The following is a 17,586-nucleotide window of genomic DNA, read 5'->3' as shown; positions in this document are numbered from 1 at the left end:
CATGGGTCATGGATCTGACTGCCTGTGTACTCAGGGCTGCTTGCCCTACCTCCTGTTTTGGTTCCGATATGTGTTCCACCGGCCTGAAATTATGTTGGTTGACATTACATCACATACCTTAGCCCTGCCGAAAGCATTTGCTGACATTCTCAGAGACAGATGGTCCCTGCATGTACAATCAACAGCAATAAGTGGTCTCTCCTAACTAACAAATATTTAAAAAATATATAAATGTCATTAAATATTTTAAAAAATATTAAATATATCAATTAAATACGTGGAGGTAAAAGATTGCTAAACAAATTTCCTAGAAAATATATACTTTATAAATATAAGTAAATAAATAAGTAAAAAAAAAATTAGGGTTAAGGTGCCTAATTCATAAAGCCAGCAGGTTTCAATCTGTGATACCATTTTTTAAGATTCAATCCTCTCCGGTTGGCTGTGAGTTTATCTATCCCATAAAATACTAATCTTCTTGTATCACAATTGTGAACATCTCTAAAATTAATCAAAACCCTAAGCTTTTTGAAACCCTTTTTTATATTGTTTATATTGTTTATACACTGAGCAAAATTTATCATGAGCTGAACTCAAAGATCTCCAACTTTTTCTATGTGCACAAAAGGCCTATTTCTCTCAAATATTGTTCAAAATCTGTCTAAATCTGTGTTAGTGAGCACTTCTCCTTTGCCAAGATAATCCATCCACCTCATAGGTGTGGCATATCAAGATGCTGATTAGACAGCATAATTATTGCACAGGTGTGCCTTAGGCTGGCCACAATAAAAGGCTACGCTACAGTAAAATGTGCAGTTTTATCACAGAGCCGAATGCCACAGATGTTTGCAAGTTTTGAGGAAGCATGCAATTGGCATGCTGACTGCAGGAATGTCCACCAGAGCTGTTGCCCTTTGAATTGAATGTTCATTTCTCTACCATAAGCCATCTCCAAAGGCGTTTCAGAGAATTTGGCAGTATATCCAACCGGCCTCACAACCGCAGACCATATGTAACCACACCAGCCTAGGACCTCCACATCCAGCATCTTCACCTCCAAGATCGTCTGAGACCAGCCACCCGGACAGCTGCTGCAATAATTGGTTTGCATAACCAAAGAATTTCTGCAAAAACTGTTAGAAACTGTCTCAGGGAAGCTCATCTGCATGCTCGTCATCCTCATCGGGGTCTCGACCTGACTGCAGTTTGTCGTCGTAACTGACTTGAGTGGGCAAATGCTCACATTCGATGGCGTCTGGCACTTTGGAGATGTTCTCTTCATGGATGAATCCCAGTTTTCACTGTACAGGGCAGATGGCAGACAGCGTGTATGACGTTGTGTGGGTGAGCGGTTTGCTGAGGCCCAAATTAAATTTTTATCATTTTTTTCCCACAAATAGAGCTTTATTTTGGTGGTATTTGATCACCTGTGTGTTTTTTTATTTTTTGTTAAAAAAATTTAAAAAGACTGAAATTAAAAAAAAAAAAAAATACAAAACTGTTTTATATTTTGTTAATAAATTTTGCAAACAGGTAATTTTTCTCCTTCATTGGTGTACGCTGATGAGGCTGTACTTATGAGCACTGATAGGCTGCATTGATGGGCACTGATAAGGCTGCACTGATGGGCACTAATAGGCGGCACTGCTGGGCACTGATGAGGTGGCACTGGTAGGCACTGATAGGTGGCATTGGTGGGCACTGATGGGCGGCACTGAATGGCATTGATAGGTGGCACTGAAGGGCACTAATAGGTGGCACTGATAGCTGGCACTGATAGGTGGCAGTGATGGGCACTGATGGGTGGCAGTGATGGGCACTGATCGGCACTGGTAGGTGACACTGATAGGCAGAACTGCTAGGTGGCACTGATGAGGCACCAGTTGGCAACACTGGTGGGCATTGATAGGTGGCACTGGTGGGCATTGATAGGTGGCACTGATTGTTGGCACTGTTATGCACTGGTGCGAACTGATTTGTGGCACTGTGGGCACTGGCAGGCGGTACTGGTTGGCACAGATGAGGCGGCTTCGCCGCTTCCTCTTCAGGACCGCTGTCCCTTGCACATCGCTGACAGAGTGAGGAGAAAAAAAAAAGATTACCGATCTTCTGTTTACATCATGTGATCAGCTGTCATTGGCTGACAGCTGGTCACGTGGTAAGGGGCCGGGATCGACCCCTTACTCCGATCTGTGATCACCTGAGTCTCATTGACTCAGTGATCACAGTGCACCTCCTTACAGGGCACTCACGGGGAGAGCGCAAAGAGGAGGACGTCTAATGATGGCCTCCCGGCAAAGTAGGTTTGCGCTGTAACCATCATTCGGCTATACCGCGGATCTGAAGGGGTTAAAACACTTTTGATCCAAAAAAGCTACTGTTTTTCTAGGTGGATTTATGACATGATGCATTATTTTAGTTCTTAGACTTGCTGTCCTTCTGTACATAAACGGGGGTCTCTTTGTGTAGAGAAGGAGGTGTTCTGTAGATCCAGTGACCACCATTTGGGAGCGCAAGTATCTCATGGCTAAATTTATGTTTATAATGTCATGGTTGAACTTTTTCTTTGATGGTGAAGACTACACTGAAGTTTGGAGGAGATTCACTATATGTTGTTGGGACACTATGGAGGAGATTTACTTAAACTGGAGAACTCTCTTCCTGTTAAAAAACAAAAAACAAAAACTGGAGCACTCAGAATCTGATGCAGTTGTGCCTGATAGCCAATTACCTTCTAGATTCAGCTTGTTCAATTAAGCTTTGACAATAAAACTTGGACTGTATGTGCTTTGGACAGTATATGTTAATTTTTTTTTTCTTTTTGGACACTGTATTTTTTAGGATATTATATGCTGAAGTCTCATTTGTTTATTTAACCACTTGAGCCCCGGACCATTATGCTGCCTAAGGACCAGAGGTCTTTTTCCAATTTGGCACTGCGTCGCTTTAACTGCTAATTGCGCGGTCATGCAATGCTGTACCCAAACGAAATTTGCGTCCTTTTCTTCCCACAAATAGAGCTTTCTTTTGATGGTATTTGATCACCTCTGCTGTTTTAATTTTTTGCGCTATAAACGGAAAAAGACCGAAAATTTTGAAAAAAAATGATATTTTCTACTTTTTGTTATAAAAAAAATCCAATAAACTCAATTTTAGTCATACATTTAGTCCAAAATGTATTCGGCCACATGTCTTTGGTAAAAAAAATGTCAATAAGCGTATATTTATTGGTTTGCGCAAAAGTTATAGCGTCTACAAACTAGAGTACATTTTCTGGAATTTACACAGCTTTTAGTTTATGACTGCCTATGTCATTTCTTGAGGTGCTAAAATGGCAGGGCAGTACAAAACCCCCCCAAATGACCCCATTTTGGAAAGTAGACACCCCAAGGAAATTGCTGAGAGGCATGTTGAACCCATTGAATATTTATTTTTTTTGTCCCAAGTGATTGAATAATGACAAAAAAAAAAAAAAAAATATTTACAAAAAGTTGTCACTAAATGATATATTGCTCACACAGGCCATGGGCATATGTGAAATTGCACCCCAAAATACATTCAGCTGCTTCTCCTGAGTACGGGGATACCACATGTGTGGGACTTTTTGGGAGCCTAGCCGCGTACGGGACCCCGAAAACCAATCACCGCCTTCAGGATTTCTAAGGGTGTAAATTTTTGATTTCACTCTTCACTGCCTATCACAGTTTCGGAGGCCATGGAATGCCCAGGTGGCACAAACCCCCACCCAAATGACCCCATTTTGGAAAGTAGACACCCCAAGCTATTTTCTGAGAGGCATATTGAGTCCATGGAATATTTTATATTTTGACACAAGTTGCGGGAAAGTAACACATTTTTTTTTTTTTGCACAAAGTTGTCACTAAATGATATATTGCTCACACAGGCCATTGGCATATGTGGAATTGCACCCCAAAATACATTTAGCTGCTTCTCCTGAGTATGGTGATACCACATGTGTGGGACTTTTTGGGAGCCTAGCCGCGTACGGGGCCCCGAAAACCAATCACCGCCTTCAGCGTTTTTAAGGGCGTGAATTTTTGATTTTACTCTTCACTGCCTATCACCGTTTCAGAGGCCATGGAATGCCCAGGTGGCACAAAACCCCCCCAAATGACTCCATTTTGGAAGGTAGACACCCCAAGCTATTTGCTGAGAGGCATGGTGAGTATTTTGCAGCTCTCATTTGTTTTTGAAAATGAAGAAAGACAAGAAAAAACTTTTTTTTTTCTTTTTTCAATTTTCAAAACTTTGTGACAAAAAGTGAGGTCTGCAAAATACTCACTATACCTCTCAGCAAATAGCTTGGGGTGTCTACTTTCCAAAATGGGGTCATTTGGGGGGGGTTTGTGCCACCTGGGCTTTCCATGGCCTCCGAAACTGTGATAGGCAGTGAAGAGTGAAATCAAAAATTCACGCCCTTAGAAAGCCTGAAGGCAGTGCTTGGTTTTCGGGGTCCCGTGCGCGGCTAGGCTCCCAAAAAGTCTCACACATGTGGTATCCCCGTACTCAGGAGAAGCAGCAGAATGTATTTTGGGGTGTAATTTCACATATTCCCATGGCATGTTTGAGCAATATATCATTTAGTGACAACTTTGTGCAAAAAAAAAAAAATTTGTCTCTTTCCCGCAACTTGTGTCGCAATATAAAATATTCCATGGACTCGACATGCCTCTCAGCAAATAGCTTGGGGTGTCTACTTTCCAAAATGGGGTCCTTTGGGGGGGTTTTGAACTGTCCTGGCATTTTATGCACAACATTTAGAAGCTTATGTCACACATCACCCACTCTTCTAACCACTTGAAGACAAAGCCCTTTCTGACACTTTTTGATTACATGAAAAAGTTATTTTTTTTTGCAAGAAAATTACTTTGAACCCCCAAACATTATATATTTTTTTAAAGCAAATGCCCTACAGATTAAAATGGGTGTTTCATTTTTTTTTTCACACAGTATTTGCGCAGCGATTTTTCAAACGCATTTTTTGGGGAAAAAACACACTTTTTTAAATTTTAATGCACTAAAACACACTATATTGCCCAAATGTTTGATGAAATAAAAAAGATGATCTTAGGCCGAGTACATGGATACCAAACATGACATGCTTTACAATTGCGCACAAACATGCAGTGGCAACAAAATAAATACATTTTTAAAAGCCTTTAAAAGCCTTTACAGGTTACCACTTTAGATTTACAGAGGAGGTCTACTGCTAAAATTACTGCCCTCGATCTGACCTTCGCGGTGATACCTCACATGCATGGTGCAATTGCTGTTTACGTTTGACGACAGACCGCCGCTTGCGTTCGCCTTAGCGCAAGAGCAGGGGGCGACAGGGGTGCTTTTTTTTTTTTTTTTTTTTTTTTTCTTTATTATTTTTTTGCTTTTTTATCTTATTTTTAAACTGTTCCTTTCATTTTTTTTTTTTTTTTTTTAATCATTTTTATTGTTATCTCAGGGAATGTAAATATCTCCTATAATAGCAATAGGTAGTGACAGGTACTCTTTTTTGAAAAAATTGGTGTCTATTAGACCCTAGATCTCTCCTCTGCCCTCAAAGCATCTGACCACACTAAGATCGGTGTGATAAAATGCTTCCCCAATTTCCCAATGGCGCTATTTACATCCGGCGAAATCTAAGTCATAAAATGCTCGTAGCTTCCGGTTTCTTAGGCCATAGAGATGTTTGGAGCCACTCTGGTCTCTGATCAGCTCTATGGTCAGCTGACTGAATCAACGGCTGCATTCTCAGGTTCCCTGTTGAGACAGGAGAGCCAGAGAAAAACACGGAAGACGGTGGGGGGGGGGGGCATTCCCTCCCACGGCTTGTAAAAGGCAGTCTAGAGGCTAATTAGCTGCTAGGATTGCTTTTACATGAAAGCCGACCGCTGGCTGAAAAGAATGATACCAAGATGATACCTAAACCTGCAGGCATGATTCTGGTATAACCACTCAAAGTCGTGAATGGCGTACCTGAAGACAAAAAAATGGTTAACAATAAAGCACAGTAAACGGTAAAGTATAAAAAATTGCAGACCTGAAAAACAAACATGATAAAACATAATAACAATAAAACATTGCAGAATAGAATACAGTAAAAAAGAGCAGAACAATAGAGAGAGAATAGAGAGAGAGAGAACAATAAAACGACAACTATTTTTTTTTATTTTATATTTTTGTATGTGTTTTTTTTTTTTGTTTACACTTTTTTTTGTAACTAACTTTTATAACTGTAAACGGTTCCAGGTTCGGGTCTCTCAAAATGCGATGGCATCTTGGGAGACCCTGTGAAAGTGTGCCTAGTCTGTGCAATGCTGTACCCTACGCTAATACTCAACTAGTGAATGGTAGTGTTCAAAACATTCACCAATGCAAAGACCAGGATTGTCAGGACAGGAGGGACAATAATAGCGGGTGTCACGCCTATATCCGCGCTTGCTGCAGACACGACATCTTTTTTGGGGGGGTTCGTTGGGTAGGGGTACTCGGGAGGACATAAAAATGCCTCTCATGCAGCCGACTGCATTTGGTTGGGGATGTGAATGGGGGAAGTACGGGCGCTGCAGAAGCGGTGGGTTCCCAATTAGGATTGGCGAATGCAGCAGGAAGGGCACTATGGGCACGACGGGCCTGTGTTTGTCTTCTTGGTGGCAGCGGGACACTACTTGTGCTTGTCACCTCACCAGCTTGAACTGCACTTATGGGACTCGCCACGTCACCAAGTGTTACTGCAGTGCTGGTTTGACTACGACCGGGGTGTACTAGGCCGCTGGTGCTTGCCAGTTCAATAAAAAGCTTCCAAAAAAACTGTTAGCGATCGCAGGGATCAGGCCTGACTCTGCGAACGCTGCAGTTATGCGTTAAGTGTTTTGTAAGTGACAGTGATCGATCGATACTGCACTTGGGTGGGCTAGGCTGGGCCAGGCGGAGGGGCAAAACGCAGGTGCTAGCAGGTATCTGGGCTGATCCCGCTAACACTGCGTTTTTGGGAACCCTAAACTGCTGGGGACGCTAGTATAGATCTGATCGGATCAGATATTGATCCGTTCAGATACTATACCACTAAGGGAGGTGTACGGCGCGTGTGTGGGTGTAAGCGGTACTGGCGCTAACCTGACGCTGCCTGGGGCTGGTGCTTGCTAGTTCACCAAAATGCTACCAAAAAACTGTTAGCGATCGCAGGGATCAGGCCTGACCCTGCGAACGCTGCAGTTATGCGTTTAGTGCCTTGTAAGCGACAGTGATCGATCGATACTGCACTTGGGTGGGCTGGGCTGGGCCGGGCGGAGGGGCAAAACGCAGGTGCTAGCAGGTATCTGGGCTGATCCTGCTAACACTGCGTTTTTGGGAACCCTAAACTGCTGGGGACGCTAGTATAGATCTGATCGGACCAGATATTGATCCGTTCAGATACTATACCACTAAGGGAGGTGTACGGTACGTGCGTGGGTGTTAGCGGTACTGGCGCTAACCTGACGCTGCCTGGGGCTGGTGCTTGCTAGTTCACCAAAATGCTACCAAAAAACTGTTAGCGATCGCAGGGATCAGGCCTGACCCTGCGAACGCTGCAGTTATGCGTTTAGTGCCTTGTAAGCGACAGTGATCGATCGATACTGCACTTGGGTGGGCTGGGCTGGGCCGGGCGGAGGGGCAAAACGCAGGTGCTAGCAGGTATCTGGGCTGATCCTGCTAACACTGCGTTTTTGGGAACCCTAAACTGCTGGGGACGCTAGTATAGATCTGATCGGACCAGATATTGATCCGTTCAGATACTATACCACTAAGGGAGGTGTACGGTACGTGCGTGGGTGTTAGCGGTACTGGCGCTAACCTGACGCTGCCTGGGGCTGGTGCTTGCTAGTTCACCAAAATGCTACCAAAAAAACTGTTAGCGATCGCAGGGATCAGGCCTGACTCTGCGAACGCTGCAGTTATGCGTTTAGTGCCTTGTAAGTGACAGTGATCGATCGATACTGCACTTGGGCTGGGCCGGGTGGAGGGACAAAACGCAGGTGCTAGCAGGTATCTGGGCTGATCCCGCTAACACTGCGTTTTTGGGAACCCTAAACTGCTGGGAACGCTAGTATAGATCTGATCGGATCAGATATTGATCCGTTCAGATACTATACCACTAAGGGAGGCGTATGCCGCGTGCGTGGGTGTTAGCGGTACTGGCGCTAATCTGACGCTGCCTGGGGCGACGCATATCACCGCCGGGCGATCAGGGGGCTAAACCTTTATTCGGTAATAAACGGCGGGTTCCCTGACACTATAAAAAATAAACGAACTAACCAGCGTCACCCGTAACGGTTATACGGTGATCAGTGGTGAAAGGGTTAACTAGGGGGCAATCAAGGGGTTAAAACATTTATTAGGTAGTATATGGGGGTCCCTGTTGCTATAAAACGCTGATGGCGAACCTAAATATTTACCTCACTAACTAGCGTTACCAGCGACACTAATACAGCGATCAGAAAAATGATCACTTAGTGACACTGGTGACAGGGGGTGATCAAGGGGTTAAAACTTTATTAGGGGGGGTTAGGGGGGTATCCTAGACCTAAAGGGGGCTAATACTAACTGTCCCAACACTGTAACTGTCATAAACCGACACCAATGCAGTAATCAGAATAAAAAAAAAAAAAACTGCTGGTGTCAGTTTGTGACAGGGGGGGGGTGAATCGGGGTGTTTTGTGTGCCTGGCATGTTCTACTGTGTGTGTAGTGTTGTGCACTCACAGTGAAGTCTTCTCTCCTCTGCGCTGCAACGGAAAATACCGAGCCGAGGAGAGATGACATCATTTCCTTTGCTGCTGTTTAGCATACAGCAGCAAAGGAAGTGATCTGATTGGCCGGTGGCGATCGCGAACGGATGGCCTCCCCCTCACCTCCGATCGCCGGGGGACATAACAGGACCGCCTCGGGCACCGGGGGGGGATCCGATCGGACCCCCCACCCGCGGGAGGCAAATCACGTATATGTACGTGATTTTGCCTGCCCGTGCCGCCTTGCCGACGTACATCGGCGTGAGGCGGTCCTTAAGTGGTTAAGGCACACTTTTGAGGAAACACACCAAGTCTGTTAGGATAAATTGGTTTATTGTGAATAATAGTTTACTTCACAGTACACATTTTTAGTTTAGACATTAGTTGGTATTTTTGTACAGCACGATACCAATTTATATATATTTTTTGTTAATGGTCACTGATGACCCTTGTCATCAGGTACCCAGTTTGGTACCTAGCAGTTTTGGTTAAAAAAAGAAGTGGTATAACCTCCACAACGCACAGGATTATATAATTATGTATCACTTAGACACTGTTAGCTAAAGGGTTACCCTGTGCTAAGGCCTAAAAAAAGCAATGCAATTCATCTACCCACTCAGTAGAAGAACCAGGGACCAAACCCTGAAGAGGGTCTTTGGGTGAATCAGCAATGTGCACTCCAACCATAACCCAAGCCATAACCATATATCTTATTAAATATGTTAATAATTACCCTTTTTATCTTCAAAATCAACTTTCATATGCATATCTTTCTATGATCATCTTTTGACTTGTAATTACAGGCATTTCTGGTTGGAATTGTTGTTCCTGATACTGAAGTGATGCCAGGATGGGCAAAGAAGAAAGGTTTTGAAGGATCATTCGCAGAACTATGCAACAATTTGGTATGAAATTTTTTTTTCTAACATTAAAAATGTATCATCTGTTCTGCAAAAAAAAATCCATCTTTTGGAAGAGAACAGTTAGGAAGAAACATTTTTTCAAGGAAAAACATGTTAATTGTGCAACCAGAAGAATAATGAAATCTGAGACCAAGAAAGCATCTGCTGAGAAGTGTTACTGGAATTTTCCACTGTCCAGTTACATGCTATGGTACAGTGACCCACACATTCTTGAGTTAGGGGAGAGTTAATTAAAGCAAATTATTATGTAAACATTTTCCAATCCGATGGTAAATCATCCTGACTAAAGCCACAATGATCCTGCTGCCCAGAAATTAGTAAAAGGCTGCTTCCATTAAACATGTATTTGGTATTTAATTAGCTTGATGACAGATTTTGGGCAATGGTTATATACTCACCCTCTCCATACCATATTGTGGAACATTTTGGGCAAGGACACATAACCTTTTTGTGATATTTTTCATTGAAAATCCCAATGTAAGAATTCCTCACCAAACCAAGGAAACTACAGCAAATGTCCTGATCTTGTTAGGCCAACAGCAATACTTTTATGAGAATATTCTTTCGTGTAATGAGATTTCAGATATGAAAATTTCTCTTGTGACCTCAGCCTTCTTCTTGTAACCTTCAAACCTGATGTGCCAGGTTCAAGGAAAAACAATTTCCCATTTACTTAAAGTATCAATCCTTAGTACTGTTTAGCTTTGACATATCTCAAAGTTTATAATTTTAGAAGTTGTATCGTTTGAACTATTTCAAGCTATTTTTGTTTATTGTGAGCCAGTCATAGGGGCGAAACGTTCCCTTCCACCCTAACTGATCTGACCTATTATAACGATGGCAATGTTTTAGATGGTGGTTGTTCATTTCTGCTGCTTATGTATAGTCCAAACATTGAAGCTATGGTCAAACAGGGTGGAGGCTTTGCACGTACTGTTTAAAGATTGTTATTTATGATTGTACATGATGGCTTACACTCACCACGGTATTATATTGTTTTAAGCATTATTTAGTCCAGGATCCCTGCCCTGCAGGGGTTATTGCATTCTAAGTGTTTTAGGAAACATGTGCCCCCTCCACCTTTTGGAGGTGTGGGCCTGTGTGTTCTTAACATAGTGTACCACTAAATATGGACTGTGGCCAAGGGGTTCTGGCCAGCTCTGAAGAAGAGGACTCTGCCCTTGAAATGCATAAGCTGTGCCCTCGTGGATGGACATGTTTTCTATGTGGGACTGGACCTGTTATGCCGTGTACACACGACCGGAGTTTTAGACGGACTGAACCCCGAAGGACTTTGACGGAGCTCCGATGGAGTTCCAACGAATCGGACTTGCCTACACACGATTACACCAAAGTCCGATCCTTTCGAACGTAATGACGTACGACTGGACTAGAATAAAGAAGTTCATAGCCAATAGCTGCCCTTGCGTCGTTTTTTGTCCGTCAGACTAGCATACAGATGAACGGATTTTTCGATTGGACTCGAGTCCGTTGGAAAGATTTGAAACATGTTCTATTTCTAAAGTCCATCAGATTTTTCGACAGCAAAGGTCCGATGAAGCCCACACACGATCGAATTGTGCGATTTGTTCCGTCGTACCAGTTCGGTCTAAAAGTCCAGTCATGTGTACATGGTATTACATGCACTTGATGGTGTACCTTTGTGAGTACATTGCCATTTGGTTTTATTTAATAAAGAGTTTTTATGGTATTGCCGGTGCACCTTCTTCTTTCACTTCTATTATATAGTTCAGGTTTTAGGTCACTCTCTCCATACCATATCGTAGAACATTTTAGGCAAGGACAAATGAGCTTTATGTGACATGTTTAATTTAAAATGCTAATGTAAGAATTCCTCACTTACTGTAAGATAAAATAAATTGTGAAAACCAACAGCAAATGTCCTGATCCTGTTAGGCCAACAGCAATCATTTGGAGAAAATCCCTTCATGTAATAGATTTCATATATGAAAACCTCCCTTATGACCTCAGCCTTCTTGCAAACCTCAAACCTGATGTTCCTGCTTCAAGGGAAACAGTTTCACATTTACTTAAAATAACAATCCTTAGCACTGTTTAGCTTTGACATATTCCAAGGTCTATCATTTATGAAAGTGTCATAAGGATTCATAGCAACCACTCCAATTTCTTTCAATCTCTGTTCAGAAAAAGGATATCAGAGTAGTTGGTGTGGAGGGATAATTTTTTTATTTTATTGGGGGGGTTTTTACATTAAAAAAGAGTGCCCTTACCAATGATAACACCAAGTATATGTACTGGCATCCTTATTGCTGGAGCGGTGTGATTATACAGGACCTCAACCTTGCTGATAATAGCTTGCATGCCAATCACAATCCCATGAAATGCATCTCTCTTTAACTAGTGCCTAAGAGGAATGCCAGCAATGAGGTGTGGTTTATGTGCATCTTGCCTGTCCGCAGTTAAAGAACAAAAAGTTGCTGCCTCGCCCCCTTACCTGGTAAATGGGCCTTTTGGATCCTTTGCAAGTTCACCTAAAATAAAACTGACTCCAAAATATGTACTGTATCTTTAGATAAAAATACAACTTTATTTATTGATGTGTTAATCTTGATCTTTTAACTCAAGAGAATCCATAAATGGGTTTTCTTTCTTTTTTAATACACTTTGGGTCCTTATTCTTTCAGCCAGAGCAAAAAACAGTTCTTCACTTTATGACCCCTTTCACCTCAGGTGGACTTGATTGTGAACTTCATGAAACTCTATGTGCAGGCGGATGTAAACAGACTTGTGTCCATTTACATCTACCTACCTCCGAGGCTGTTGAGGTCTGTGGGAAAAAAAAGGCAAAGGATTGCTTTCTTTTCTGCTTTTCAGACCTGAACATCATGGATCAGAGGCAACCTGATGTAAACAGACACATGTACATTTACATCCAGGCCCCTGATAGAGCCATCACTGGTCCGCTACAGTCCACTCTCAAAATTCAGACACTAACTGAATGGGCATGGCTGCCACAAAACTGACATCTGCCCCATTCAGCTCTGGTTCAGCAGAGAAACTGCTCATGGCTCATCTGCTGAATGAAGTAGCACCGTGTGAAAGGACTCTAAGGCCAATTCCATATTCCATGGTTTAAATTTCTTTCCTATGAAAGCTGTTACATGAGCAGTAGCAAGCTGTTCCCAAAGTACTGTATGCTCCAGAAATACACATACACATAAGGGGGTTGAGATTTTAAAGGAAAAGAGGCTATACACTCTACAAAGAGAATGTTTACTCTGCAATGGGCATGTTCACAATAGTTTTTAAAAAAGCATGATTTTTTTGCAAGCTCATGAATGGTTGATTGAAGCGAGCATGTCTTCACTTTAATTACAATGCTCAATGAACAGTTACTATGCAAGGGGAAAATCTTTCACCCCTTTAGTCATTCAACCTCAAAGAGTTTATTATAAAATTCCAGATAAAAATTCTCCAGGTACAGGACATGTGGATCATGTGAATTGTATATGATAATTTTATTAACTTAAAATTGAAAAGCGATCATTCCATTGTTGGGATTAAAAGTGAGAATATGTTTTGCTTTAATTTCTTTTAGGAACTCAAGAAAGCAATTATGGCTGATATGGTGAGACTAGGAAAAGAGAGTGGGCTTCATTCTTTTGAACAGGTAAGAAAAGATATGCAGAAGTGCCTTTATAAAGTATGTTTTTACAGAATGCTACATGCTGTATTTTGAGTGATGGCAAACATTGCTGGTACGTGTCAGTTATTGGTTTTAAACCTGTGAATTTGGATTTTGACCATTTTTAGGTGTACTTTGCTTAGTTAATTACTTTATATTAAAACATGGTTTGCTAAGCCTGTTTTGTGGCTAATCTATCATTTTGCAATTTTTTTTTTAAATGTTTTCAGTTTATTTTTTTTAGTCCAATATAAAAAAGAGGAATGAACTATATTCATTAAAAAAAAAAAAAAAATTAAATGGGAAAAGTTTTAAACACCTCATTCTATAGGGGTGCCATTTTGTAGAGTGTCAAAAATGCGTAAACATGGGATACTTTTGGTTATTAAAAGTCAGAATTATCAGTAAATCCTAGACTTTAAGGATTCAGGGATATTGACAAGGTTATATGAAAATCCAAAATATTCCTATTAGAATCGAGCTTTGCCCTGACCCCTCCCACCCTTCATCTAGAAAGGTATAAAGAGCAGATTTCCCCATTCAAGATTTCACCAAAATCAGTCAATGACAAAAGTTCTAATCTTTCCCACACCACAAAAAAAAAAAAAAACATTGCTGTTGTTGTGGCCACTGGAGAGATTCATCATAACTTCCTGTTCTGTTTGCAACCCAAGAAATACTCAGGAAGTGATAAGACTTCAAAGGCAGCCGTTAAAACTGGTTCATCTAAAAAAATGAAAAAAAAACTTTATAGCTAGAGTTATAATTTAACAGTTGCTATAGATCATCCACCCCTGTCATTAAGACAAACCAAGCTGTCTTCCACAGTCCCTCCCTGGATAAATACATTCCCCCTGTACAAGCCCACCCATGATCATATCATTACTGCCAGATCATTAATTGCATGAATTTTACATAACTTACTGCTTAGAGTTCAGTTCCTTTTCCTCCCTCTCAGTCATTTAACTTATAGTAGTAGTTCCCAATCCCAAAATAGACATTTTAAATGCAGAGATGATCATCCGCATACATTTTGTATGAACATTCCTCTTGAAGACCCATTCCCTGTTTTACTGTTATGATTCCAGTTGCTGTGCCATGAAAAGGCAGCTTCATTTTTAGTGGCGATGAATAGCCTGTGCAGAAAAAATGTGCCCGACATGTCCAGCTACTACTGCACATACCACCTGGCCCATTCATTTCATACACCTCTGGATGACATAGGGACACAGTAAGTATGGACCAGCCGTAGGAATGAATGGGCTGAGCGAGATGCATGAGCAGTGGGAGCTGAATGTGGCCGGGGCTTTTTTTTCTGCAGAGGCTGAACAGATTAGGATAGGGCACCAGAGTAAAGAACTTGGAAGTAGGGCTGAATGTAAATATTTAGGTAGGTGGCTGCTGCTGCTCAGGTTGTTGGGAAACAATGACAACTTCTTTAAAAAGAGATGTCGTCCTTTTAATGCTATTTTTTTCTTCTGTCTTTTCTATACAAACCAACAGTGCTTAATACCACTACTCAATGCTTATTATTGTTGTATATTTTATAATAGGTTAAAGCTATTCACATCCACAAAGAGATGTTCACCGTACAGAATGGATTATTGACACCAACACTGAAGGCGAAAAGACCGGAACTCCGAGACTTCTTCAAAGAGGAGATAGCGGAGCTTTATGCCACAGTGTCTGTGTGACACTCTGTGAACAATATGTCTTATCATGCACATAATCTACAGAAATATGTGAATACATTCTTTTTTTTGTTTTTGGATTTTAGCCTTTGCAGTTATTTTAAAAGTGCTTGGAGTGCAAGAAAATGATGAATGACAACCAAGGTTAAATTAACCAATATTATTTTAAAGTATTGCTAGCATGACAGTGTTTATACTGTACAGCAATGGACTGAAGACTAAAATGTATAGTACAATATGCCAACATGGCTTTAGTAAGGACACTTTTTTTTAAGAAGCAAACTGAAGTCAAATAAAATTATTTCAGGATCACTGCACGAATCCTAAGAAAAAACATTGATGGTTTTCTGGATTGCGAGGACTTTTGTGTCCTTTTTATAGAACATTGCAAATACTGCAAGATGTGTAAACTATTAAAGATTTACAGAGATTAATAGTTTTCAATAAAATAACTATAACAACTGTTTGTTTGAGCATTATTGCTTATTAAATGGTTTAATTAGCACAAAATAAATATATAAACTAGATCATGAATTGGTTCAAACAAATGTGCAAGCTTTAACAGTAACTGTAGGTCAATATATATTTAGACACAGGCACAATTCTAATACTTTTGGCTCTGTATGCCACCAGAATAAAATTAAAACGAAACAATCCAAATTAATTTGAAGTTCAGGCGTTCAGCTTTAATTCAAGGGGTTGAACATAAATATCAAGTACAAATTTTAAGAACTGCAAGCATTTTTACACACAGTCCCCCCATTTTCAGGGGCTCAAATGTAATTGGACAAATGAATATAATCATAAATAAAATGTTCATTTTTAATATTTTGTTGAGAATCCTTTACTGGCAATGATTGCCTGAAGTCAGGAACCCATGGACATTATCAAAGACTGGGTTTCCTCCTATCTGATGCTTTGCCAGGCTCTAACTGCAGCTGTCCTTTGTTTGTGGGTCTTTCTGCCTTTAGTTTTGCCTTCAGCGAGTGAAATGCATGCTCAATTGGGTTGAGATCAGGTGATTGACTCAGCCATTGCAGAATATTCCACTTCTTTTCCTTCAAAAGCTCCTGGGTTACTTTTGCAGTGTGTTTTGGATCATTGTCCATCTGTACTGTGAAGCGCCGTCCAATCAACCTTGCTGCATTTGGCTGAATCTGGGTTGACAGTATATCTCTAAAACACTGCAGAATTTATCCGGCTGCTTCTGTCTTCTGTCACATCATCAATGACCCAGTGCCACTGGAAGCCATTGCATGCCCATGCCCATACCATCACACTGCCCATGCCATCCACCATGTTTTACAGATGACGTGTGCTTGGATCGTGAGCTGTTCCAAGCCTTCTCCACACTTTTTTCTTCCCGTCATTCTGGTACAGATTAATCTTAGTTTCATCTGTCCAAAGAATGCTTTTCCAGAACTGGTCTGGCTCTTTTAGATGTTTTTTGGCAAAGTCTAATCTGGCTTTTATATGCTTCAGGCTTATGAATGGTTTGCACCTTGTGGTGAACCCCCTGTATTTGCTCTTGTGAAGTCTTCTCTTAATTGTAGACTTTGACAATGATACACACACCTCCTGGAGAGTGTCCTTCACTTGTCTGGATGTTGTGAATGGATTTTTCTTATCATAGAGAGTATCCTACGATCATCCACCACTGTTGTCTTCCATGGACGTTCAGGACTTTTTATGTTGCTGAGCTCACCAGTGCATTCTTCTTTTCTCAGAATGTACTACACTGTTGATTTGGCCACTCCTAATGTTGCTGCTATCTCTCTGGTGCATTTGTTTCATTTTTGAAGCCTTATGCCGCGTACACAAGATCGGAATTTTGGTCGGAAAAAGATATGATGGCTTTTCTGACAGGATTCCGCTCAAGCTTGTCTTGCATACATACGGTCACACAAAAGTTCTCTGAACTTTCGACTGTCAAGAACACGGTGACGTACAACACTACGACGAGTCGAGAAAATGAAGTTCACTGCTTCTGAGCATGCGTCGAATTGTTTCTGAGCATGCATGATTTTTTGCACATCCGAATTGCATACAGACGATTGCTTTTTCGGATAGGAACTTTTTCTGACTGAAAAATAGAGATTCCTGTAAAAAGCTGCGCTCAGAAAGACTCAGTCTATACAAATGACATCAAGGAGATTTTCAAGTCCTTTCAAAGTAAGAACACCACCACCTTGTACTTCTAAGCAGTAGTGACAATCCACCGTAGTAGTTAAACCTGCTTACCAGATGGCAAGCATAAAAGGGCAGGTGGCTATAGCCCAGCCAAGGCCTTTTAGCTTGCTTGCGCTCCCGGTGTTCATATGGGGGGTAAATCTCCAGGCTCGCTTGCGCTGTCACATATCACCATTCAACACGAGAACCACGGATAACCCAAAAGGAAGAAGAACTCACCATAGTATAAAATCCTTCAGATATTTATTAAAAAATGTAGTCACTTACAATTATGTTAGCAGAGTTGCATATACGAAAAGCCGGCCGGCATACAAACAAACGGAGCCCGTTCTC

General features: G+C 41.3%; 1 protein-coding gene across 4 annotated transcripts in view; it reads left to right on the top strand.

Moving 5' to 3' along the window:
* Positions 1-15,725, top strand: part of ACSL6 (acyl-CoA synthetase long chain family member 6) — a 318,324-nt gene extending 302,599 nt beyond the window's left edge. For 2 of the 4 annotated variants that reach the window (XM_073620688.1, XM_073620690.1), the window contains exons 19-21: positions 9,586-9,687; positions 13,286-13,357; positions 14,926-15,725. In XM_073620688.1, coding sequence (XP_073476789.1) covers positions 9,586-9,687; positions 13,286-13,357; positions 14,926-15,066 — 315 coding nt within the window. In that variant the 3' untranslated portion in view covers positions 15,067-15,725. The remainder of the gene's footprint in view (positions 1-9,585; positions 9,688-13,285; positions 13,358-14,925) is intronic. The other 2 variants (XM_073620689.1, XM_073620687.1) reach the window with 2 other exon arrangements.
* The last annotated feature ends 1,861 nt before the right edge of the window (positions 15,726-17,586 follow it).

This window comes from Aquarana catesbeiana, linkage group LG03 (assembly GCF_042186555.1).
Source record: "Aquarana catesbeiana isolate 2022-GZ linkage group LG03, ASM4218655v1, whole genome shotgun sequence".
Lineage (NCBI taxonomy): Eukaryota > Metazoa > Chordata > Amphibia > Anura > Ranidae > Aquarana > Aquarana catesbeiana.
Note: the sequence above shows the minus strand (reverse complement) of the source record. Positions and strands in the feature narration are given on the sequence as shown.